This window comes from Poecilia mexicana, unplaced genomic scaffold (assembly GCF_051168715.1).
Source record: "Poecilia mexicana isolate PSO_F unplaced genomic scaffold, ASM5116871v1 scaffold_22, whole genome shotgun sequence".
Classification (NCBI taxonomy): domain Eukaryota; kingdom Metazoa; phylum Chordata; class Actinopteri; order Cyprinodontiformes; family Poeciliidae; genus Poecilia; species Poecilia mexicana.
In genome coordinates this window covers 15,994,759-16,020,447 of record NW_028263391.1, presented here as the reverse complement: position 1 = coordinate 16,020,447, position 25,689 = coordinate 15,994,759, and the positions used below count along the sequence as shown (strand labels likewise).

At 39.7% G+C, this 25,689-nt stretch overlaps 1 protein-coding gene across 2 annotated transcripts in view; it reads right to left on the bottom strand.

The window, feature by feature from the left end:
• Nucleotides 1-25,689, bottom strand: part of LOC106933831 (AT-rich interactive domain-containing protein 1B-like) — a 195,611-nt gene that overhangs the window by 8,065 nt on the left and 161,857 nt on the right. For both annotated transcript variants that reach the window (XM_015013342.2, XM_088002420.1), the window contains exons 8-14: nucleotides 23,263-23,533; nucleotides 12,075-12,199; nucleotides 10,973-11,076; nucleotides 7,863-8,042; nucleotides 6,990-7,205; nucleotides 6,162-6,381; nucleotides 173-314 (exon numbers count right to left, since the gene is read on the bottom strand). In XM_015013342.2, coding sequence (XP_014868828.2) covers nucleotides 173-314; nucleotides 6,162-6,381; nucleotides 6,990-7,205; nucleotides 7,863-8,042; nucleotides 10,973-11,076; nucleotides 12,075-12,199; nucleotides 23,263-23,533 — 1,258 coding nt within the window. The remainder of the gene's footprint in view (nucleotides 1-172; nucleotides 315-6,161; nucleotides 6,382-6,989; nucleotides 7,206-7,862; nucleotides 8,043-10,972; nucleotides 11,077-12,074; nucleotides 12,200-23,262; nucleotides 23,534-25,689) is intronic.

Sequence of the window (25,689 nt, the reverse complement as noted above, 5' to 3'; positions counted from 1 at the left end):
GCATCTCCAATTAATACACTATTTTGCGGATGCTTTTTATGTTGATTGCCTCTGATTTTACAGAAAAAAAAACAACCAGTTAGATGTAAATAAATAATGCTTAAGTGACTGAATCAGTAAAAGAGGTTCCAGCTGGCAGCAGCGCCAGCAGCTGAATGTGTCTGTGTGGTACCTGTTGGGGGGCAGTGGAGTGACTTGTCCCAGCGGGGTGGTGGCAGGTGTGGGTGGTTTCAGGTCGCCTGCTGCCTCTGCTGTAGAGCTGCTGCCGGATGACTGGGGCGTTTGTGGACCTTGGAGTGAGCCACCTGAGTTGGCTGGGAGACAAGAGAGGCATTATTACTAAATCTGAAGGATTCCCTAAGTTCTCCCTTTAGAAAAAAAAGAAGAAAAAAAATAAAAACTGTTGCGTTTTGAGACCGTAGGGCTTCTCGAGGTCCTCTGCTGCGATCTCGAAGCTGGTTTTGAGTTAGAGGAGCCAAAGTGGGATTTTATCGCAGCAAGGTGCTGTATTAGGGAGATAACTTTGGGCTTATGTCCAAAGCACTCAGAGTGATGCCCGACATGAGAACTGAGCCTTAGCAAATGCGCCACATAAGGGCAGAGAGGATGGAAACGGAGGCAATGCTGAAGAGATGAAGGAGGAGAGAAGAAGAACAGGCTCAGCAATAAGAGGAGAAGAATATTGGCCTCTTGTGGCCATAATAGTAACCCATCACTTAATTCAATGCTGGAGATATTTTACAGTATATTTATTAAAGTGTTCCGCATTTTTCCAAATGCAAGGAAAGGAATACATGATTCTTCCCACGCTTTTAAAAATAATAAAACTCTGAAAATAATAAAACTCAGCCCCCTCTACAACGTCACCCCTAAACCAATTGTCTTCAAAACACAGCTAATTAGCAAAGATAGACTATCTGTGCAAAACTGACTTCTTATTTAAACATTAGCAGTTTTGAGAGGGTCTTAAATGTTTGTTTGAGAAACTTGAGAACAAAAAAAGGGTATTGCAAAGATCAGGGAACAAAACACAGATAAAGTTGTGCAGAAGTTTATGGAAAAGTATTCAAAGGTTTGAATGTCTCAGTCAGCACTGTTCAATTCATCTGATCAAGTGATAACAGTAGGGCACACTTGAAAACCTACCATGACATGGACGAAACCATGTCATGGCCTAAACTAGAAGTCATCAATCAAGCAGAAAAGAGGCTCATATTAACTCTGGAGAAGCTGCAGAGATCCAATATTTAAGTGAATCTGTTGACAGGATTATTATTTAGTCATGTGCATAGAAAGTTCAGTTCTAAATTGAAACATACATTTTTTTTAAGTCATGTTTGAAATTTACAGCCTTTTTATAACTGAAAGTAACAGTTACTTAACTGTGCTAGAAAATGGCACTATGTTCCTGGAAAACACATAATACTCCCCCTTGAAGTTATTTTACAAAGAAGAATCCTCAAAGACATGCATGTATTTGCAGTGAGAGCTGCTTCCAATTCTCTGAGGCTGCATAAAAATTAAAGCTTCGCTTTTCAGATTTTGCACTGTTAAGAAAAAAAGAAAGAAAAAGAAAGAAAGCCATCTATTCTTCTCATTCCACGTCAGAATTCCAAGTGGTCACTTACGACTTAAATTATGTAAAATGTAAGTTTGTAAATTGACAAATTGTAAAAAAATGCTGAATGCTCATAGTCGATGATGATCTTATTGAGGGCCAAGTGTGAAGGCACAATTACAGAAAGGTTTAACTTTAGGAGCAAATGGGGCAGATAGTCCACAAACACACCCAGTGAACATGAGTGAAAAGCTGCAGAGAACCTGCACTGTTAAAGCCTTGACTGAAAACAAAAAGCTCTTAACATTAGATCGGTACAGGGCTTAAAACTGGATTAGTGTGCTATTTTCTTCTGAAACCTCACTTTTGTGAAATAGTCTGTTCAGATGACTGGGAAATTATATGAGTGTTATGCTACAAAAGCCCTGCACACAAAGAGCCCTCCCCCCCACAACCAGATAAAACCAAGTGACACAAATTCCCAGACTGAATGAAAAACAGAAACCGGTGCAGTTAAAAAATGACAAAGACATTCAGGGATTATGAAAGTATCCTAATGAGCATTTAGAGTAAGAAGTTTTATTTTTCCTTTTCCTGGAAGAACCTCAGTGGCCTCTCCCTGCACTATGTGTCCTTAGGAAAAAAATGCCCCCCGTAAGTCTTCGGCTTTAAAAATTCATGCTAATTCTGAATTATTCAATAATACCCCCTGCCTCTAAATCACAGGAGACAGATAGGAGGAGAGTCAGACAGAGGGGTAGATGGTGTCCCATGATGATGAGCAGAGGTAAGAAAAGAGGGCAAAGATGGGTCAGTGAGCTCTTTGTGGGCTATCCTGGTGTCAAACCGAATGAATATGCACATGCATGCCCGCATGGCGGGGAGGGAAACAGTCAAGGGGTTAGCCAAGGTTAAGAGGTTTGTCATTCTTCAAGAGCAGAACGATCCGCGACGTAGAAAGATGGAGGAGAGAGGTGGAGAGGAGTGTGAACTCAAGTGCCCTCTGCTCCACATTTAGCTGGAGAAAAACATAGCTGGCAGAAGAGAGGGGGGATAAGTGTGTATGTGTAGGGGCCTGCATGTGTGTCAGCTAGTGACATAATCCGGCGGTGGTGGTGGTGCTGGTGGGGGGGATGGTTGGGTGGCTAAAAAGCAGAGCAAAAAAAAAAAAAAAAAAATAGAAGTCAGCTGAGCTGCTTTTGTGAATGAAAGGTGATGGAGAGGTCGGGTTTGTTTACATTGTACGTTCCAGCCCTCATTAATCACTCCGCACTCCCCGCCACCAGCTTCACACAAACACACTCAGGCCCCACACCAGCCCGCCGGTCAGGCTCCTTCAGTGACATCACGGAGCTGTCAGTCTATATTTAGGCTGGCAGGGTGTCAGGAGGGCAGTCTGAAGCCGACAGTGGAACTGAAGGCATCAGCTGTGGGATTTATACTCTAAAGCTTATAAACTATGTATTACTGACAACTTCTTAGAGACTGCTTTTTCTTAAGGGGTTTGAATTTTGCTAAGTTGTTATAAAATGAAAAGCATGGGAATCCTACAGTTTAAAAATCAAAATCTAGAATTGAGTAGAAATAACAGACTGTGCTGTTATTGATGTTGGGAGGCTTTTAGCTTAGGATTCCAAGTAGGCATGGGTCGCTATAATATACTCAATGTATGACAACAGCTGCGTGATTTAACTCAAAGATTTAACCCAAAAAATATCAAGTCGTAATCACATACTTAAAAACTGAAAGGATTTTTTTCTTTCTTTACAGTTATACTGATTTGGGATTTTCTGTTACTGTGCAAAATCTCTAGTTATCTTGTGACTAAGACTGCATGCGCGGTTCCTTAAGGCTCCATCTTGGGCCCTTTTTATTCAATATCTCTGCGTCTAGCTCATATTTTACAGTGCAGAAAAATTTCTTACTATGCATGTGCTGATACACAACATTTTATTATTAGGTGTGTAGCATCACATGACCACAGTCCTTTGAAGATGAAGTGTCTCCAAGATTTCAGAGAGTGGACAAAGACTCAGCACTCAATTAACTTCAATGAGGTTAAAGTCCATAGAACAAACTGTCAGCTTCTTTAAATGTCTTGGCTTTTAAATGAGCATTTCTTGTTTCTTTTATAGGCCATGCTTAGACTTTACTTATTCTTCTAATGCATTTCTTTCCTTTGCTGCTAAAAGTAACATACCATATGCATTACTAGTTCTAATTCTGTGTACGATATATATTTAATGATATTTTGTTTTTTGATACATAGACCTGTAAAATGTAAAAATATATGAACATACATCATAGCAGAAGTCTTTAATTGCTTATTAAGCAGAATATTATACCTTTTTGCAGTTATTGTGTTCATTAAAAGTCATTCTGCAGACACCCCTCTTGCAGCTTCCTAATTGTAATTTTAAAATCGTTTAATCTTAAAAAGAACGATGGGTGGCACTCTTTTAGTTTCTACACAACTGTATGTTTACCCCCCCAATATGACACATTTTTAACAAGTGCTGAATTGTCTTTCTTGTGAGTGAGGACAAAACTGAAGGTGTCTGCTTTCAGTTTGCTCATCAGCAGTACGCACCAACTGTGCTTGATGCTACAAATGAGACTTCACTACACACCCTGGTACTTCCTCCAGCGTCTTTCTGAAAGGATTTTAGGCCAAGTGCAAATAGATGTGTTCACAGATCAGGGAGGAAATGGCACCGGCGACCTGTCTGACAGCAGGAAACCAGCACCTGCGTGGTTTTATCCTATGAGAATTGGGCTGAATATACTGCACTGGTAAAGTCCAGACAAAATTCAAACACACTGTAGATTTGGTTCAAAGCAATTAACAGTCATGTCAAGCATAATAAGTTCACAAAACATCTTTAATGTCCCTAGTTAAGGGCAGAAAAGCAGTAGAACAACATTTTATTTGGCACCTTTTCACACCTATAATGAGCAAAACCTGCACTGACCTCTAAACACAGTGCTAATAAAAAAGCAAGAGGTTAAGCTGCTAAATAGTGAAAAATGTATTCAGTTTTTTTTTATACTTCATGTCAATATGTTATGATTCTCTACCATAGCGATTTCAGTCGATGTTACCAAGATTATCCTGCTCAGTTGAAGTGGTTACATCCTCGTATACGGATAATCAATGGCCTAAATTATAAATGCGGCGGCTGTAGGAGAGTGTTTATTTCCAACTGTGAATTTTGTCCACTACGTAAATGTGTATGTGCAATCACACGTAAACGAAGACGCGTCTTTTCTTTGGCCTGCGATAAAAGCAATCAGCGGTGTCTCTGCTAGGTGAGAAACTCAAGTGTCCTAATTAAAAGCAAGGGTCACTTTTCTCATCTCCGCTCCAAATTAGAGATGTGACCTCACCAGTCAGTTTCGCAATGACTCTCCCTCGCTTCATAGTCGTCTGCAGGGACACAGAGCAACACACAAACATAAACCACCCTCTGAGCCGTGATACTGCAGCTAAACAACATTACTTAGCCTTCAAAGGCAGTAATCAAATAAAAGAAAGTCTCAAGATGGAAAAGCAAAGGGTGACAGTGTCATAATTCACCTCCATTAAACTAAAGATAACCTCATCAAAGCAGAGATCATTTTTACTAATTTCTCCTGGGTATTTGTGGTGCATTTTTTTCTTTTACTACATTTACTTCAAATTAAATAACATTTCCTTTAAAAGAATTTGTACTTCCAAGGATTTTATATTACTGACAAAAAATATATATTTTTTTCAAATTAAAATCTAAATAGTCAGCTCCACAAACCATTCTATTTAAACTCAAGTTGCATGTTGAGGGTCGTTGTCCAGCCGAAAGTTGAACATCTACGTAGCTCTGAAGTCTTTTTATATATTTCTAACAGGTTTTTTTTGGTAGAAATGCTTTGTATCTAAAATTTCACATCACATCTGAACAGCTTCAGCATCCTATTGGATTATGCTACTACCACGTTTCATAAAGTGGAAACATGGTTGTAGTGACGCTGATAAATGATAACCACACCAGTTTGGATGCAGACCTAACAAGTTTAACAAGAGTCTCCTCTTCAACAACTGATTTCTTCCTTACAGATATTGTGTCATTATGTAACTCTGCTTTAATCTTCTCCATAGCTCATCTCTGCCCTGTCGGCTGTATTGCTTGGCCTTCACAATGTAACAAACCTCTGAGGATTTCACAGAACAGCTGGATTTAAACTGTGATTAGATTACAGCCAGCTGAGCTCTTATTTGCTGACTTCTCAAGACAAATGGATTCAGTGGATTTTAATTAACTGTATCAAAGTAAAGGTAACTTAATGGATTTTCACACACCACACCAGACGACTGTGACTCTGGAAAGACTCAAACTGGAGATGCAACATTTAAACAGAAATTTCCAGCCATCTTTCACAATGCAAACGTAGCAGCTTTGTTCACGGGAAGATTTCAGACACAGCTGTGGGGATCATGGCTGAAATCTTGTTTGATCAACAGCACCTGTTATCTGGCCGCTGACAGATGGAGGTGGGGGGTGAGTGGGGAATGTCTTTAAAAAAAAGAAAAAGAATGGAAGTGCGGCACTCTGTTATCAGGACTCACCAGGTGAAGGCGGCTGGATCTTGACCTGCTTCCTGCTGTCCCCTTCAGTCAAGCTGCCGCCGCTGTTGCTGTCTGTTGGTGGCTCCTCTCCTCTTTCCATCTTACACTCGTAGGCAAACAGATACTGGATGTACTGCTTCTTGAGCGTGCTGGCGGAGCTGCTGGACGTACCAACATTCAGAGTGCCGGACAGCTCGCGCCACTTCTTGTTCTTGTTAACCTGACAGGTTGAGAAAATCCAGTGTAAGGGCTTCCAGGTGCATTTTCAGTAAACCAGCTCCATAAAAGGACAGGAAACACGAAATTTGCGCACAATTTAAGAGGAATGAAACACTACATTTGAAAACATGGAGGCCTGATCTGACCGTATCCACATATTTTAATGTTTTCTGTGAATGAGCCTCCTCCAGTTTGCAGGAAACCCATTTAGACTTACAGTCTTATTTGACAAAACAATATTCTTCAAGCTGCTGAACCGGAATGATTTTCAGGATTTTTGCTGTGGAAGAAATTGACTTGGTAGCACTTTTGGGGAAAAACTGGATAACAATTAACTCAGATTTATTGATTCTCACTCCAAGATTTTTGCAATCCTGATTCAAAGTCTTGTGTGAAGCATTTGTAGAGCAATGGAAGATAGCTTTCAGATACAACCAGCATATAAAGATGCATTCTTAGTGTATGATATAATATTTCCCTGAATCATTTCACATGACATTTGGCTAGAGTGCAGAACACACAAAAAGCAATGTAAACAAGAGGAGTAAGAAGGCCTGTCTCTAATATTACCCTACGGTTTCTACTGTAAGCCTGTTTGCTGTGGATTACCATGGCGAGGCCTCCTATTTCCCGAACAGCAACATAGAGCTTCCAGAGATCAAGTGGCTTCTTGCCCACAACTGGGAGCTGAGAAACAGGTGTACCCCGCTCCTCCATGAAGGTCAGGTAGCGCTCCACCCAAGATCTCCTCTCTGGCTCTGAACCGAGTTCATACAGCCGGCTTATCCGCTCGCCACCAATGGAGGACGAGCTGGGGTTGACTTTCTGCTGAGGCACACAGACAGAAGTGTAAATATGAGTTTCTGAAGAGGATACTTTGGATCTTTTGTGAATAATTTCTATGGTATTGAAGTCAAAATATTTTCTAAATACTTTGGAATGTTACAGTTGTGGATTGTGATGTATCTTATTTACATTTTTATATGATAGACTCACACAAAGTAGTTCAAAGCTGTTAAAGTGGAAGAAAAAGTGATTCATGGGTAGAAACTTCTGAAGGAGCCGCACAGATCTACAGCTCGAGTGGGAGAGAGTCAACGGGATAACTAATAGTCTTGCACTCCACAAATCTAGCCCTAATGGAAGAGTGGCAATAAGAAAGCTACTTTTGAAAGAAAAGCCATGAAATACTGGACTGAAGGTGCAAAGGAATTGAGATGAGACGGGGATAGATTATATTCAGACGACACTTCTGATCATACAGCCAGAGATGTAAACAGAGTAGTTTAGATCAAAACGTCTTCAGCCAATTCAAAATCCAGATCTAAATCCAACTGAGGATTTAAACTATGTAAGAAAAAAAAAGACTGGAAAAAAATCCAGTCTAAATGTAGAAAGTGGGTAAAGACATACCCCAAAAGACTTTCTGACGCATCATCGTTAAAAATATTCAATAAAACAAGCATTATCTGTAATTCTTACGGGACTGCAGGGGGTCTTCAGAGGCCACGGTGGGCTACTGATGCTGTCGCTGTCGTCTCCATGGTAGGAAGACAGGCTGGCAGGACTGGGAGAGAGGGGGGAGGGCACAGGCAGGGTACCGCCTGGAGTGGCTGGCTGGGAAACACTGCTGCTGTTATTGTTCACGTAACCATCCTGCAGCTGTTGAAGAGACAGTAATGACACTTTAGAGCAGAAATATTACAATTTTACTTCACTTTACTCTTTTATCCGAGACATAATTCATATTTTATCAGATGAAAACACATTTTCAGTTATGTATTTGTTACATAACCGAGTGGTTGCGAAACAGCCGTAACTAAACTGAATATCTTAAAGGTATAATAATTCAGATCCTGACATTTACATTTTCAATAGGAATTTGAAGCTCGGAGATTTCTCTTTGCACACCAAAGACATCACCAGTGGGTACAAGCAGCCAAACAAAAAATATGCAAGTCACAGGAAATTACTGTTCTCCCTTAGAAGAGGACGGGCTTTATTGCATTTTTTAGTATGATTACAAAAGTGATTTTATCAAATTGATCTCCAAAGCTCTTCACACCAAAGTAATTCATAACGTCTTATAATAATAAAGACCCGCCAGCTTGGTTTTTATCAGAAGTGTACAGAAGAGATATTTGGGTGCATACATGCAGACAATATTTACCTGCATCAATAAACATGGCAGGTTCAGTATTCATATTTTAGATTGCTTATAGCAAGCCGTTACTGTATTTATTTTATGATTATAACATCAGAAATTGTTTTCACCTACTGTTCCTGTACACAATGACTGATTTGTAGTATCCCAGAAATCAATTAGCATCTATCTATCTATTATAACTTATAATAGATCTACCTATTATAACTTTTGTATAGAACTTCTGTTCTATACAAAATAGGGTCCAATAAACAACCATAACAAAATATATTTTGGACTTAGAAAAACGTTTGCTTTTTACAAACTAGTTATATGGCGTCAATTCCATTTTCCCTATTTTTGTGAGTTATTTTCTACTTAAAACAAGTAAAAATAAACCTTGTACTATCTTTCTTTTGCAGCGTTACCCATGCCGAATCATGACCCACTCATACTTAACATTTCATTTTTACGTGTCCTGTTAAAAACTCTGCAGCAGAGAAAAATACAACAAATATAGATGCCAGCTCAACAGAGGTGAAATTTCTTATCCAGACAACAAGAGATCTCAGTTTTCAAACTCATAAGATTTAGTCCAAAAAATAGAAACAGCAGCAAACGACTCCCTTGTCGCAATGATTTTTAGTTAAGGTTCTGAAAATAATTGCAACATGAGCATTTGCATTTAAAAATAAACCAGTAAGGCCAGTCAGCATTTCATTTTGCATAATCTGGTAGTGTTTTCTTATAATTATAGGCTGTGCCTGACATGCAATCAGTTTTATTCATATTTGAAACAGCATTTCAACCTTTTTTAAAACAGAGTGATACAAGGCCATAATGGCAATAATTTTACATAATCACATCTGAATAACTTAGTTAATGATACATACAGCCTTATTTTCGTATGTGGTTCTGCTGCCATTGTTAGAGGTTTTTTGTGCAATATCATCCAAGACAACATAACTGCACGTATGATGACCTTCTTATGGTTGTAGTTTTCTCTTTTTTTTTATTTTTTATTTTTGCAAATCTCGTAAAACTTACTTTTATAATAACTATTTGCATGAAACGTTGCTTGCTTGTTAAGTTTTATGATTCTGCTGGAAAATGAACCTCCACCCACTTCTCAAGTGTTGAGCAGCCTCCAAGAGGTTTTCATGCACAACTGGCCTGTTTATAAGATGAATGGAGATTCATCTTATATTTAACTCTGAGAAGTTCTGCTAATAAAAAACAGCTTCTCCACATCACGATGCTGCACTACCACGTTTCACTAATAATGTAACTTCAGAGGTATAATTGATAGGTTTTCATCTTACAAAGGCGTATTAGAACAAGCATGCCCCACTTTTGAGATATCGCAAATATTCAAAGTCTATGAATAATTTTACCAGGCACAGTTAAAGCAGATCAAATGATAGTAATCACTGCACAGTGGTGAAAATGTGTGTGTGTGAGTAGGGTTCTTTGACCCGTGTGAACATGTGAAAGTGTGCAGGTGTGTGTGCACATGTGCGTGCGCGCGTGTGTGAGAGAGACAAACTGCAAAAGAGGGAACAACAGCTTGACAAGTGCTTCTCGTCTGTGTACAGAATGCTCATGTCAGCAAAACCTTATCTTTCTGGCCCTCTCTCTTTTTGAATCTCTAACTCGTTTTCTCTCTCTTGGCAGACAGATCATCTCTTTTGGGAGCACTGGGGGTCTTTCTGGCTGCTCAGGCTGCCTTAAATAATTCAAAAGGCCCTACTACCGTAATCAGCAAAAGAATAGACAGGGATTTGGAGGGAAAAAGGCGTGTAGTGGTTGCGATGGAGGCGTGAGTGTGTATGTGTGCGCCGAAGATGAGTTGTTAAGCAAAAACAAGAGGAGGGGGCCAAGAAAAGAGCAAAGAGCAGAGTTTTGTTGTTGCTGAGCTGAGCCAAGCTGAGCTGCTATTGTAGGTCAAAATGAGAAGTCAGCATTGTATGTTAAGATGTGCGCGTGTGAGTTAAAGGAGGCAGAGGGAGAACTGTGCATGTTGTGTAACGGAAACTCAGAAAGTGCGTCTTCTTGTAGTTGTGTGCATGGGTCTGCGTGTCGCGTTTGAGCGCGTGCGCATGTGTGTACTGCAGATGCCAACTCCCCTGCCCCCTTTTCCTTTTTTGCTTCTCTCTTTATTGCAGCTCGAGCTGCCAAAACATCAGCAACTAAAGTGTGCTGCAGGCAAAAACAAAGCGAGGGAAACATTAAGATTGGTAAATGTTAAACAAATCATTAAATATGACGAGAAAACAACAGAGCGAGAGCCCACTGTGCTGAGGCAGCAAACGCTGATCAGATTTGGTTTGCTTCATTTAGATCAAAAAAGCAAAACCAAACAATAAGGAAAATAAAAAAAATAAAATAAAATCAAACAAGTAAATAAACTGAGGAAAAATCTGGGGGAGGAGGATGGTTAAGGAGGTACCTTTGGTTTGTGTGGCTCGTTGTTTGGGCCGCTGTCATCTTTGACATCCATTTTCTGTTTACTTTCTGGGCTCATTATGCTGTCTCCTGAGAGGCCCACTGCTCCTTTAAACAAATGGGGAAAAAACACCACAGTTATAAAAACTAAACTTTTAAACAAAGTTTATAGAACACAGTGCTCAGCAAAACAGGTTCCCTTAAACTTTTTTTTAATACCATTTGTCTGGCAACAATCAACAACATAATTTTGTATTTTATAGTGATTTCATGTGATGAACACAAAGTAACAAAGAACTTTTAAGTGGAGTGGTAAATTTGAAAATCATGCATTAGTTTTATTTAGTTCTACAATTATATGCTACTTTGTAATGGTTTATTAGAACCCAAAAAGACATTAAAAAGTGCAAAAGTAGGTTTTGCACTGAAGGTAGTGGAATGAAAGATCTTTGTGCAAACAACAACAACAACAAAACTATGTAGTTTGTTGTTACTAAATAAATGCTGGTTATAGAAAAACAACAATCTTAAACTTGCAGACTGCAAAATTTATATATCCAGATGCTTTACATCCAATTTGAGCTTGGAATTTTTTACAAAGAGGACAGGTCAAACATCTCAGCCTTTAGATGTGGTAGAGACATGATCTGAAAGGCTGTAATTGCAGCATAAAAGGTCGTTCTACAAAGCAAAGACTCAGGGGGGTGAATTCAAATTCATGTCAAACTTTTCAGCTTTTAATTTTTAAACACCCTTTTGAAAAAAAAATCCTTTTTTCCTTCAACTTCACACACTACTTTGTGTGGGTCTATCGGATATTCATTCAATGAAAATAAACAAAAGTGGTTGTGGATATAAAGAGACAAAAAGCTGAAAATGTTAACAGGGAATAAAAGATTTTACAAGTCACAGGACTGCACCCTTATATCTCTGAAACAGAAAAAGATTTAATTTACGTACATGTTATCTAAACCGTTTGGGCTATTATGAAAAAAATAAATAAAAAAATAAAAAGGTTATGAAACAATATCAACATTAACACCAAACCATACATCTAGATGACAAAGATAGGGTTAAATAATCTCCTGGTGTAAGTTAGTTGTTACCTGCAGGTGGCATACCGTAGCCTGGACCTGGTCCGTTGCCTGTCGTCGAACTGTTGTTGCTTGTTGGCTGACTGTAGGAGCCAGAGCTCACTTGGTTGATACCAGGGGCTTGGTAGTTTCCCTGCCTGCCACAAACAGAAGGAAAAAAAAAATTAAAGTCTTTATTAGATTTAGTAGACATGAATCAAGTTAGTCACAATGTAATGACAGGCTGTGGAGAGATGCTGGTAGCAGAGGAACAGAAGTCACATAATGACAGAGATGCTACTTGGCAGTCTGTCATTGCCGCCCTCCTTTGCTGCTTTAGGAAAACACTAAGCGCCACGTACATCTGAAAGCCGCTAAAAAGACATAGCATATCTCTGATCAAACAAACAGCTCTTCTGAAAGATTTAGAGAGAGCACGTAGCATCGGGAAAGAAAAACAAAAATCTCTCCAGTCGCCTCTTCCACTAATCCCCGATCCCCCCCACCTCACCACCACCACTCTTTTCTTTCTCCCTCTTCCTCTCCCTGAAGTCATAATTTAACTAATTAAGGTGTGCTTTTGGAGAGGATCTTGTTATTTGTTGCCATGGTGGCAGCAGAAATCAATGCCGCCTGCTCAGCCTGACCCCCCCTTCGCAGGCAGCTCATCACATGGCACTGTGAGTGACATCAGAGGGGTGTTATCTGCAACCTGCTGAATGCTAGCCATCCAGACAGAAAGGTAAACACATGTTTGGACGTATTTCTCCTGCTGATTAGAGATTATCTCCTGGGGACGACCATGTAAGAGAGACAGAGAAAGACCTTGCAAGATGGAAAAAAAATATGTGGTACAATCAAAAAAAGGATTGAGTTAGAATGTAAAGGCAAATCATGACAGGACGCAGTGGGGGGGAGTGATTCTGCCTCAATCCAGATTTAAACGTCAGTCAACCCTGTCCTCACGTCCCTCTTTCTTTTTAAACACAGACAGATCACTTAATACCACATATTGGAGACGATACACATTGCCTGAGAGGAGGGATCGGTTTGGTAAACCTCCCCATAATCTCATCTCACAGATGTAATTAGTCATAGAGCACGGCAGATGATACATATGTAATCCCTCTATGGGGGCCGAGGTGCACAGGGGAGCTCCATGGCAAAGAAACAAGTACACCAAATCCACGCTTATCTGTCCCTGTTTTCCTGTAACGGCAGGAAGGTGGTGGTGGTGACGGGGGGAGCTGGAGGGGGGGGGATTTAGACTCCTTCGATGCTGCCTACATGTTCCCTAAAAACCCTTGCATGAGTCAAGAAAGCAGAGATAAATATACTTTTTGTCACATTTTGTTAAAAAGCGAGCCAGTGCAAACGCTCACAGAGCTGAAAAGTACGTTTCCAAATTTAAAATGTTTTCAGACCTTAAAAAATGTCCCGCATCCCACCTTGAGCGACACAAACAAAAGTTCTCCTGTGAATACTGAAGGATCCAAATGATCAACAACAACAACAGTGGTTGGTGGATGTTTCGACTGTGGCACTCTTCTATTATGACTAATTCATGTCATAAAAAAGCCCATTAGAAAGCACTTGATGGAGGCACTGCACAGCGTTTAATCACGCTTAATATATGCATGTGCCGCTATCAGGGCTGGGGGGTTGGAGGGGCGATGAGCAAGGGAAGGGGATGTGGGGGGTGGGATGGCATAGCACATCCATCTTGCTCTTGGGCACCTTTGCGCAGGCAAAAAAAAAGAAAAAAAAAAGAGAAAAGAATCAGTATCCCGTTGCCGCAGAGAAAGAATAAGCAAGAGGAAAGGAGGGTAGAAACAAGGGTGTGGAGGAAAGGAAGAAACAAGGTGGAAGGAAGGCAACAAGGGACTCTGAGTTGTGGATGCATGAGTCCCTTACGGACCAAAACAAGGGGCGGACTTCGAGCTCACCGACCCGGAGCTGGAAGACATTCCTGTTTCTTAAAAACTGAGATGAGGGAAAACTCAAAAGTAAAAGGCTCAAAATACAGAGACTCAAATGTGTTGTCTATGAGAATTTTTATGGAAGAAAATGCGAGAAGTGTACCATTTCCAGTTTCCCGGACCATTCTGTGAGCTAGAGCACACTGAAAAACATTGTAAAAAAGAAAAATTAATTATTTTAAACCAGTGGCTGTCAAACCTTTCAGGTGGAGCCCACCCTTACAGGAACAAAAGAAGAAAAACATGTGCCAATTGTAATTTTCAAAATAGATATTTGTAATTATGTATTTGAAATTCTTATAAGAGAAAAAAGGGTTGCACTTAGCTGAGAGTAAAAGCTACAGCTTTGATTTCTGATTCTGTTTTAAAAAGTAATTTTCTTGCTTCGAGTAGAAGTCAGGTTTTCTCTTAAAAAAAATGGTGCTGATGTCAGATCGGAAATGCAACAGAAAGGCCATCAGATCTCTGTTCATGCATCTTCAACATAATGACATCTTCTCACTTCTTTCTGTCATTTTCTCTCAATGTGTACAAAATTTATGCGGCATCACATTGCATCACGTCATAATTGCTCAGGTTTATAATGTCAGGAAACATTTTTTGCACCAACATAATCAAAGAACCAAATTTATCCTGCTCTGCTCATCATATCTCTGAGGAACATGTGGAGTTTGCAGGAAACACACTGATCTTTCTCCAGTTACAGTGTCTGTCCAGGTGCTCTCGTGCCTTGTTGTGTGTTGTCCTATCACCATGGCAATGCTGCTTCGTCGAAAGTGTGATGTGGGTGCAAATCTGGGTTGCAACATTGGAAGATTATACATTATCTTTGCTTGCAAAATGTATAAATAAAACAAAGGTTTCTGTGACAAACATGCTTTTTGAATTATTTTCAGTTTACTATGTGAAATATAGAAAAAAAATATCTCTTGGAGGATAATTTTTTAAGCTTGTCTGATCCAACCTATTATTCATTCAGGCGATAAATGACTCTTAATAACAAGAGACCTGTTAGTGTCTGGAATAAAAAGAAAAGTCAGTGTCGTACTATCCATTTATTGTGATATGGAACTGTTTCTTTTTTTATCTTTAGATGATAACAGGTGGAGGACATCCTGTAAACATTCATGTAAGCAAAGTCATTAAACTACATCTTTAGGTAGGTAGCAGTCCATAAAGTTACGTTTTAAAAAAAATTTCTTTACTAGCAATAACTCAGTTTTGGGGAAAAAAAAAACAAACTGATTATCATAGCTACCCACTGGTACTGGGCATACAGACGAAGATCAACTCAAGCAAAATGCATTTTTTTTGGGTCTTTTGTCCAAATTTTTCAACTTCTTGAAGATGTGAGTTACAGAGACTGTTCCTCTATTGCAGACATTGTTGTAGGCCTGACGTGTGTTATTTTACTCTGCCTGCAGAGTAAATATGCCGTCTTGGTTAGACAGAAAAGTTAGATGGCAATTTAGGTGAAAAAGGAGGCCTACAAATACATTTAAAAAGACCTTAGGAAGCCTGCAGAAATAATTAGGCATACTTTAAAGATTACAACAAAGTCTGGGAAGAATAATGAAGTAATGAGAGTGAGGTAAGATTTTTGCACACTTCTGACCATTATAAAATAGGGATTACCTACTGACCTGCAGCAGCTGGAAATATTTAAGCCATTAAAATACGAATTATAGATCAATTAAGGACATTTAACCTTGTACTAGCTACAGGTGCATTCCAAAGATTTATATTATTCTACAGATAGTGTATAGGGATATACTTTAATAGTTATTCTGTTACTTTTAATAGTTATGGCCTAAAGCTATAGAATTTCAAAAACGTATTTGCTCAGAAAATATGAATTTTAGAATATTCCAAGAAAAAAAATTCTAATACAGAAATGTGTGGACTAGTAAATCCATGTATTCACTCACCTGACTTTGTCAGGGCTCCTTTTGCATAAATTAATGTATGTATGCAGCTTTGCATGGATATGATCAGGCTGTGGGTCTGCCGAAGTGTTAATGACTCCCTAAATTCAATAGATTAAGTAGGAAATTAAATGATCGAGAAAAGATTTCGATCAGGTAAGATGGAACATTTTCTAGCCAATCAAGCCCCTCTGACACCACGGTCATTAGAAAAGGTGCTTTTAGTGATGTGGACGGGTGGGAAGTTCCTCTGTAAAATAAATTCAGCTTTGCAATAAAGCTTGCCAGTAAAGAGAACAATGTAGCGCTGTAAGGTTTTCTGGTACAGTTTCTTAAGGAGATCTTTTCCTTCCACTCAATTTTACATTAATAAGCTTACATACAACCCCCACAAGCATAATTACTTTATGCAGCAAACAATTCTTGTAGAGAGTCAGTGACTCTCAGGTCAACAGTCTTCAACATGTTTGTGGAGATCACAACATATATAGTTTAATTGTCTTAGAAAATATTGCAATCTTTCGAGAAACAGTTTATTTTTTTTTAATTATCATTAGCTTAAAATCTTTAAAATGTATGAACATAATTTTTAAAAAGTAATTTTTATTTTTTTTTGCATTTTATTTATTGCCTCTACACCTTCAGCTCTTGTTTTTCTACCGGTTTCTCTAATCATCTTTCCACACACAGAGACACAGACAGCCGGCTCTCCCCTTTTACTATGTAGTCCATGTGTGAAGGGCATATGAGAAGGCCACTCTCCAACCACAGGGAGAGTGTGTGTAAGTACCGAAGTGTGTTTGAGCGTGTCCTTGTGTTAGCGCGCAGGGTGGGTGCCGTTGCCAAGGGGATGCCATGGTTACGAGGTGCCAGCCAACCAGCTGACGGTTTCTCTCTGGAAGTGGCAGTGCCTTTGTCCTTCATTCGCAGCGACAGGGGCGTGCAGCGATGCCTCCCAGTGCCGCTAACTGGACGAGACAGCCCAAGCAGTGGGGCCGCAGGACCATGTGATGGCTGCGAGGCCCCTGCCCATTGATCTCCTCTGCTTGGTGTGTGTTTAAGGGTGTTTGGGAGAAAGTGGAAGGGAAAAAGAGCCAGCAGGAGGCTCCTGGATGGAAGGATGGAGAGGATCGACTGGAGGCTATGAATTATATATGGACCCAATCTGTTCGCAGGGCAGCTCGGGCCCCAAACTCCTGACTCAACTCACAACGTACATTTACAAACATCCAGACTGTGGATCAGAATAAACCCAACACACACTTACGGGCAAAATAAAAGGACAGCTTTTAACATATTAAATCCAGAGAAAAGCTACTTTCTCCCCACCCCCCACCCTCCCTTTCAAACATCAAACAGCTCAGGATGGATGGATGAAGGAGAAGCCATTTATTTTGCCCATCTAATGAAAGCAGAGCGCGCCGCAGTGCTGCCAAGACTGGGAGCGACAAAGCGCCACAGGCAGCATCTTCCGTTCTTGACATTCAAGCGCTGCTCTTATTTATTTAGTAAATTTACTTACTAAGGAGGTCAGAAATGAATTATTTGGCGAGGATTTGCCTGGGAGCACTTTCCTCTCTTCTCCTCATTCCTCATCCAACATTTTTCTCCCCTCAATTTCCTTTTTATTTATGGCTCTTTTTTCTTTCTTTTTTTTTTTTTTTTTTGCTCTTGCTCAACTAAGTGCTTATTTTTACGACAGCTCGCCTGTTCCTATAGCTCCAGGAACTTTTTTTGCAGAGTGTCGCCGGTAGCGTTGGGAAGTCATTTGCGGAGCCAATTCCACCCTCTGAAGCTGCTGCCAAGGAAAAGCTTATACCTTTTAAGACTTTGTGTTCCCCTCTATGTTTTCCAAATAAACATCAATCTCCAGCTGCCTAAAATCCTGTTGTGCACCTCTCTTGCAAACAAGCTTACCCCCTCTTCCTCATTAATGACACTCATAGAACTCAAGGGCAGCTTTTCCAAAAAGCTCATCCACTTTTCAAATATTAGATTCGTAGGGGTAGAGAAGACTGCCGTGTGTACATTTTTTTTTTGATTTACAAAGTTGTTAAGTACACCATAATAAAAGAAGGTATTAAATATTGGCCATAACAATTATTTGAACATCAATTCGAATACAAGTTAGAAATTACCTGAAGATGTTGGTTCAATGGGGTGCGTCTCAGTATTTCAGAATATTAATTCAAAAAGTGAAAAATGATATGTTATGTAGATCATTACACACAGAGTAATATACTTTAAGTGTCAATCCTTAATCATTTTTATTATGGCTTTCCACTAATTCCTTACAGCTGTGCATTAGAATGTTACATAAGACCAATATAAGAAGGATTTATGGCAGAATATTATTATTATTATTATTACGATATTAGGGTGGTGGAAGGGGTGAAAGGTCGCAAAGGCAGGAAGAAGTAAAGCTTGACCTGCAGAATGATAAAGGAAGCTTAAATAGATCTCCCACATCTGGGTGGCATGTTAGATATATTCCAGCTAGAGTGGGGACGATCCTGTGTGAGAGAGCAGCGCAGCTGGGGTAGAACAAGTACATTTAATTGTTGATACATATTTAAGTTTTATGTACATACGGCACAGTTTGTTTATACAACAGGACAATTTTCTACGGGCCCACAAGTCTGCGGGCCAACACTCCCTCCTCCTTCAACCGAATCAAACTGATTAACAAACAGAAGCGGGGCAGTTGTTTCTAATTCCAGTCTTGTGGTGGGGGCGAGACTGACACGGCTCAGGAGGGAACAAAAACACTCCACGCGCCACACCTAATGAAGATTTAATCTGGGCCCACGCCTGCAGCCCCGGGATGCCAGAAGTGGTCTTCCTCTGCTCATTTCGAATTCTCTCCACCTTGTGTAATGAAGTCGAAGTGTGTTTACTAATGTTTCGAGGGTGTGCGCGACTCGGAAGAGGACGCAGAGGCAGCGTTGTGGAGGATTACACGTGGAAATGAAATGAAAGGGAAGGAGAGGAAAGGAGCAGAGACCTGCTTAGGATGTTTAACTAACTAGCGTCTAATTTGGAAGTTTTATAGCGGGTGGCTTTGGCAGCTTCGGGATGAATCATAAAAGATAAAAAAAAAAAAAAAAGAAAAGAAAAAGAAAGAAACAGACATGTGCCACGACTAACAAGTTGTTTCTCAGACAGCGAGAGGAACTAAGTCTGAATGTTTCACAGTGTTGCAGAGATCTGGAAACACAAACGGGGTGCCGGAGCCCTTTTAACTGCAGGTTTTTCGGAGGCCAATTTTCTCCTGATCTCTCTCAGATGTGTAAAGTGGGATCTGAGGAAGAAAAAACATAACAAGGCCGCGTTGGAGACAGCGGAGAACAAAAAGCAAATTGGAGAGAAGAAAGGCCGAGGGAGATGAAACAGTCTGGGTAGGATAATAGAGCTGCACAAAGATGAAGAGGCCGATACAGTTGGGAGAGTTGGTGAAAAAGAGAGAAACAGGTGGGAGGAGAGAGGGGAGAAGCAGACAAGGATTGTGAATGAGCGACTTTGGGCAAGACGAACACTGAGGATGAGACGGACACTGACGTAAAAAGTTTTCTGCAAAAATGTCCACTTCCGCACTTCTCTTTGCTTTATCTTTGTTTTAAATGAGTCAGAAAAGCGCTTTCTGCCAGAACACTAATTCCTATGTTTGGATTTTAAACAAAGGAGGTGGCAGAAGTAAAAGCGTATCTAACATGTAAACACAAACTCATGCTGGCAAGCAAATTTGATCCTGTGGCTTGTTTATATAAGTCTTTGGTTGTTCCAGTGTGTCTTGCAAAAGTATTCACAATCTTTGAACATTTTTACATTTTGTCACATTTGATGGAGCATGAACAGCAGCCTTCAAGTCTTGCAGCAGATTTTATGCCAGATTTAGGTCTTGACTTTGACTAGGCCATTCTAACATGCTTTGATTTAAACCATTTCAAGGGATGTCTGGTTGTATATTCAGAGTGTCAAATCTTTTGACACCTTTAACAGGGTTTCCCACCAGAATTGTCCTGTATTTAGCTCTATTCATCCTGTCAATGACCAGCTTTTTCATTTTCCAGACGATGGACTGGACAATGCTCCATGAGATGTTCAAAGGTTGGGACATTGTTGTATAAATTAACTCTTTTAACTCTTTTTAAACTTCTCTGCAGCTCTCTCTTAGCTAGGCCACTTATGTGTGTCAGGGAAATGTGGTGCCGATGGCACATTTTTCAGAAATTTATTTACAAAGATTTTAAAAACATAATTTTCCTTGCAATTTCCAATTATGTACTACTTTGTTGTTGCTATATTTGATAAAACCCCAGTAAAATAAAAACTTGTGGTAGTTATATTGACAAAATGTGGAAAAAAAAATTGTACGGAAAATCTTTTTTTTTCTTTTTTTTTCCACTGTCCACTGAAGAGATGATTAGATAAAACACAGTGACAACTGGGAAAGTTGTCATTCTGCAGATGGAAAACATATCAAACAGACAGATTTCAGAACAGAAAGGACTAAACCTTTTGCTTCCAGTGTGATCTGCACAGTACCAACTCCTTCAGAGATAAAAGACCCAACACAGCAAACCTCTCACTGTTAATAGTAAATCAAAATAGATCATATTTCAGCTGATAGGCCGTGAATGAAAGAGAACGAGTCTTCTCGTGCAGCAGCTCCGCAGTGAGCAACACCTCTCTGGTTTCTTGGTGTAGAGACTGACAGCCGGCCTCATTGGGCTCAGCAGCGGGGATCATGTCATGTCACTTCTTATTGACAGCCCAGCCATCGCCTAATGGCTTGTTCAACAATTGCATTGGTGCCTGGGTACATAAGTGTATGTGTGTCGGTGTGAGAGGCAGTGGACCCCCTGATGCACATAATTAATCATACATTCTGTCAGACACCCCCAGCTCTCCCCAGTACGTACTACTGTTTCGGTAAGTGAACAGAAATCTGAGACAGTGTTAACAGTGAGTGTTCCACACAAGCTCTCCAAAGTTGGTTGTCTGCTATGTTAGTGAGAACTGCAGTGATAATGGAAATTACAATAGCTTTAGCAATTCATATCTTATTTTCCTATAAGGAAGGACATTTTATGATTCTTGAAAAGTATCATGAGGCAGAACATCATTTTCGCCTTCAAAAGAAGTAAAGGAATATTTATGATGCTGTAAATATAAAAGAGGCATGATAGGAAAATATAGGGAGCTACATGGATGTGAAGACATCCATGTAGGTTAAAAAAAGGTAGGATCAAAGGTTTTTGAGTTAGGCTGTATGCATAATGCAGACCTAAAGGGATAGCTCAGAATTTGTACAGCTTAAAATGTTTTAAGCTGTAGATAAGACTCTTTACTTGATCGCAGTGGCTGAACTTAATGACTAGTCTGACAGGTGCCAGGACAAATGCCGACATCTGCAACTCCAATCTTGAAAATGTAACAGTAATTTATGTTAACGCTTCTAATAAACTTTTAACAACTCGTCATGTATGTGTTGGGGACAATTTATGAATAATCTGATAAATATTTAAATGGGATTCGAGGTGGTGAGTCACTAATGTTTTGTGTGAAACACACTTAGAGAACAGAACGTAAAATGTTTCCGGTAACCATGGTGGTTTTTACAGGGGGTTCATGAGGACAGAGAAACTTACTTTTGCTGTTTCTTTTTTTCTTCCTCTCCAAATGTAGTAATCATCTGAACACTTTTGAGATGAAAGGTCATTGCTCTACACAAAGACTATTAGCTAACAAGCAGATGACTGGGCCAACTATGGTACTTTTTATAAGGCTAAGATTAGTTAATTTTTGTCAGTGCAGACAGAGCGTCTACATGGTGTAGCATGAGATTAATTAACATTATCAATGGGTCACTCCAGCAACATTCCATAGCAGTCACATTAATTCAGATTTTTTTTTATCTGTGTTCAAAAGACAAAGGCAGTCTTCCCTACTTGCACATCAAATTATATACACTAGAGTTTTAAAGGAGCACATCTATTTACACCAAAGAAATGCAGGGCAAACACACAATAGTGTGTATAGGGAATTACTTTTGAAGAAAGCCTGAAGGACATAAAAAACAGAGGGAAGTGTCACTGAAATCTGACTCATGTTTCAATAGAAGATGAGGAAAAGTGCTCTCTTGATGGATTATTAGGAAAAACCCAAACTGATACGAGGAATGAGGAAGTCTTCACAAGCGACAGTCATGCTTTCACAAGTTTCCTTCAGCAGGGTTCAGGGAAAGTTTACTGCCCACGGAGTCCCTCAAGAAATCACTGTCTTTAGCTTCACAAGCATTCATAAAGTCAAGGCGCCGGCGCTGATGGAAGAATTAAAGCCCTTTACTCAAACTCTGTTAGATCATAAAAGAGTTTCATTTGTGTGTCTGTAGGAGCCTGGTGTCATTTTCGGGTGCTCTCACAGTTAAAACCAAAGTGTCTCTTTTATTCTCTTATGTGTTGATAGTACTGTATCCACGCCACAGTGCCTCCTGAAAAAGCCAATATCAGATTTTTTTTTCCCCCCTTTTTTGCAGTGAATGGCTCTGAAATCAAAATGTCAGGGGCTTTATGAGATGTGTAAAGATAAGTGTAGTTCTAGAAATGGCACCCAGAAGAGTGAAAGCCCTGAAAACAAACACTGTCTCATAAAAGTGATGCAAGTCAGAGACGATTATTAGCCTTAATAATAGCAACCAATTTGCTGACTATTTCCGCTGGTTTAGAAAGCTGTGAGGAACTGCACAAATGTCAAATTTTTTATTTTTAATTTTAAATAAGCCAGTTCTTCTTGCAATAATCTAAAGAGGTCTATGTTTATCTTTTATTGTCAGGCATTCTGAAGATGTTCTAAATGCCATTGTAATGTCGGGCTAAAGGACTGGATTATAAGTAGCATAAAAGTTAGTATTGCAAGCTAACCCGCCTCTTTAGATGCAAAGCATAAGGAATTTAGAGATGCACAACAATGTCTTATAATTTTTTTAAGGACTATTTTCAGATGACTGAACATGCTGTACTTAGGCCACTCTTTGGTTTGGATGCTGTTATAGAGCAAAGATGTGATGTCAGAGGAATTAAAGATATGTAAGAAACTATTTTAAAGTCAAAGTGCATTTTTGTACAACACATTGATGCATGTCCGCAGCCCGTCCAGGCATTAAGAGGCCAAGAAAAAAGACTTTCAGCAAATATCAGGACAAATTTGCACCCACAAACATCAGTTTGGTACAAAAGAAAAACAAAAAAGCAAAACATTCCCAGAAAAAAAACTCAATTTTAAAGGTAATCTCCTGTGACCTTGCAGTACTTTTACCTGTTGTGCACCGAGTTGGCTACAACTCCCTCCTGAGGCTTGCGATTAGATGGAGGACCCATCCCTGGTGCAGCTGGTTGCGGCATGCTAGGAGAAGTGGGACCCATTATTGGGTAGGTCCTGTTCTGGCTCCCCGGGCCGTGGCTCCGTCCTCCAGGTCCTTGTCCATGCATGGGGCTAGTGGCATTCATCCCCAGACTGTTGGACAGGCCGGGGCCGCTGTAGTTGCTTCCAGCTGACCCAATGTAGTTAGAGGGCCGAGGGTAGTTACCTGGATTAAGAAAATAAGAAGACAATCATTAAGGGGAAAAAAAAACAGAACATAGATAAAAAAAAAAGATAAAGATATTATTGAGCTTGGGCAGATTTAAGGATGTCCCAGGAATATAGCAGTCACATAGGCTTAATAAATTTGAGAAAAACTGACTCCGCTTGTCAGCTCATGCTTTAATATGCACTGCTGTGGCATAAACAACAATTTCATCCCACTAAACAAGAACAGCAGGACAGTAATCCTGTCTCAAAAAATACCTAGACAGGTAAAGAAAGAGAAAAATGTTTAGAGCTGAACCAAGTTCTTATTCATAACTTCTTTAAAATGCAGTGTGTGCAAAAAAAAAAAAGAAAAAAAGAAAAAAAAACATTAGGGTGTGTTTCTAGTGACATTTTTTTTTTTTTTTTTACAGCGCTTCAGGTTGCTGGATAGCCTTGGGAACAATTTCCAAGCTTAAGGCTGACTTTGTGAAACACTTGAGAGGAGCTCTAATCTGCAGTAAATGCTTTCTGGCTGCCCTGGAGTGCCACGCGCCCATGATGCCAGAAGCTTTCCTAAGGCACACTTAAACCCCTCTATTTTGGCTTTAAAACCTTCACTCAAATCCAACCGCAACATAAAAGAAAAGGACCATGTTCGCAAATACAGTGTGGCTATACAGCACCTTGCAAAAGTATTCACACCCTTCTAACATTTTTATATGCAACATATGCAGTAATGTTACAACCACAAACTTGATGGTATTTGGTGGAATTCTATGTAACAGACCAGTTGAAAACGGGTGTTTGCATTCGATTTCCATCCAATCAGACTGAGACTGAACTTTTTTCCCCAGCTTTGCACATCTACAAGTCTGTAGACGTGCAAAGCTGGTAGAGGCCTATTCTGAAAACCTACAGCTGTAGCAGCAGATAGAGATTTTTCTACACACTATTCAGTCATGTGAATAAATATTAACGAGTGACAAACTTGTTGATTTTGATTTGTAAAAGATTTTAAAAACCATGTATCCTCATCCTTCTACCTGATAGTTATGTACCAGTTTGTTTTGCTTTACGTCATAAAATCCCAATTAGATGCAATAAAATCTGTGATGAAAGCAGTTTGGGTATTGTTGCTAGGTGCTGTTCATTCAGGAACACTAAAAGACACCTGCTATAACAAGCGAGTGCTCCTATAAAGAGCATAGTATTCCCTCTGCAGGCAGAGAGCTGTTTCCACAGTGATACTCCCTTCCCAGGACAAATCCCCTGCAAAATAGAAATAGAAAATGTGGCATTTCCCATTGTAAAAGGGACTATTTATTTTTGATTTGATTAAGGGTGCTTTAGTTGGGCCTCACTGCATAATCCCCTGAGAATTTGTCTGGAAAAGGGGATCAAGTTCCTTTAAAACCTTGAAGGCTTTTCTGCACGCTCAAATGAAAAGAAGCTAAATGACAATATTCCACACAGGAGGGGGAGAAAAAAACAAGTCTGAAAATGGAAACGGCTTCCCACTGTCCTCGAGTCGCTTCAGCAAAAAAAAAAAAAAAAAAAAAAAAAAAAGCGCTATCCGCATGACATAAGCCTGCGAGGCCTCCGAAGAGACTGGAGCAGCAGAAGGTTGGAAAGGAAGCAGAGGAACACAGACGAAAAGGGAGGTAAGGGGAAAAAAAAAAAAAACCTTTCCGACCCTCGAGATAGGATTTACGGTCAATGGAAATAAAAGTCTTTCCCATAAAATTCAGCGATTCCACTTGAATTTGTCCAGACGTTGTAATGAAATCTACAGTGGGAGATGAGGGAAGCTTTAGTGAGCCGGCGAGTTGAGTACGGCTGACACCTGTCAAGGGCTTTGGGGCTGTGATATGGAAGCGTAGAGGAAGAAAGGATGTCTTAGGAACACTGGGGCGGCCGGGGAATGTGGGAGTTGGCGGTTGTATGTATGGTACATGATACATGTCTAAATGAGCATATCCATTGTGAAAAAAATAAAATAAAATAATATATATATATATATATATATATATATATATATATATATACACACACAAAACTAAAGACTTCTCAATGGCACATTTCAAACTTGAAAATCTCATGAAAATCCTGGGAAAGCTACCACACTTAGCTCAGCTGGATGAATCCTTTTCAGATGAATAAGGTCCCAGTCAG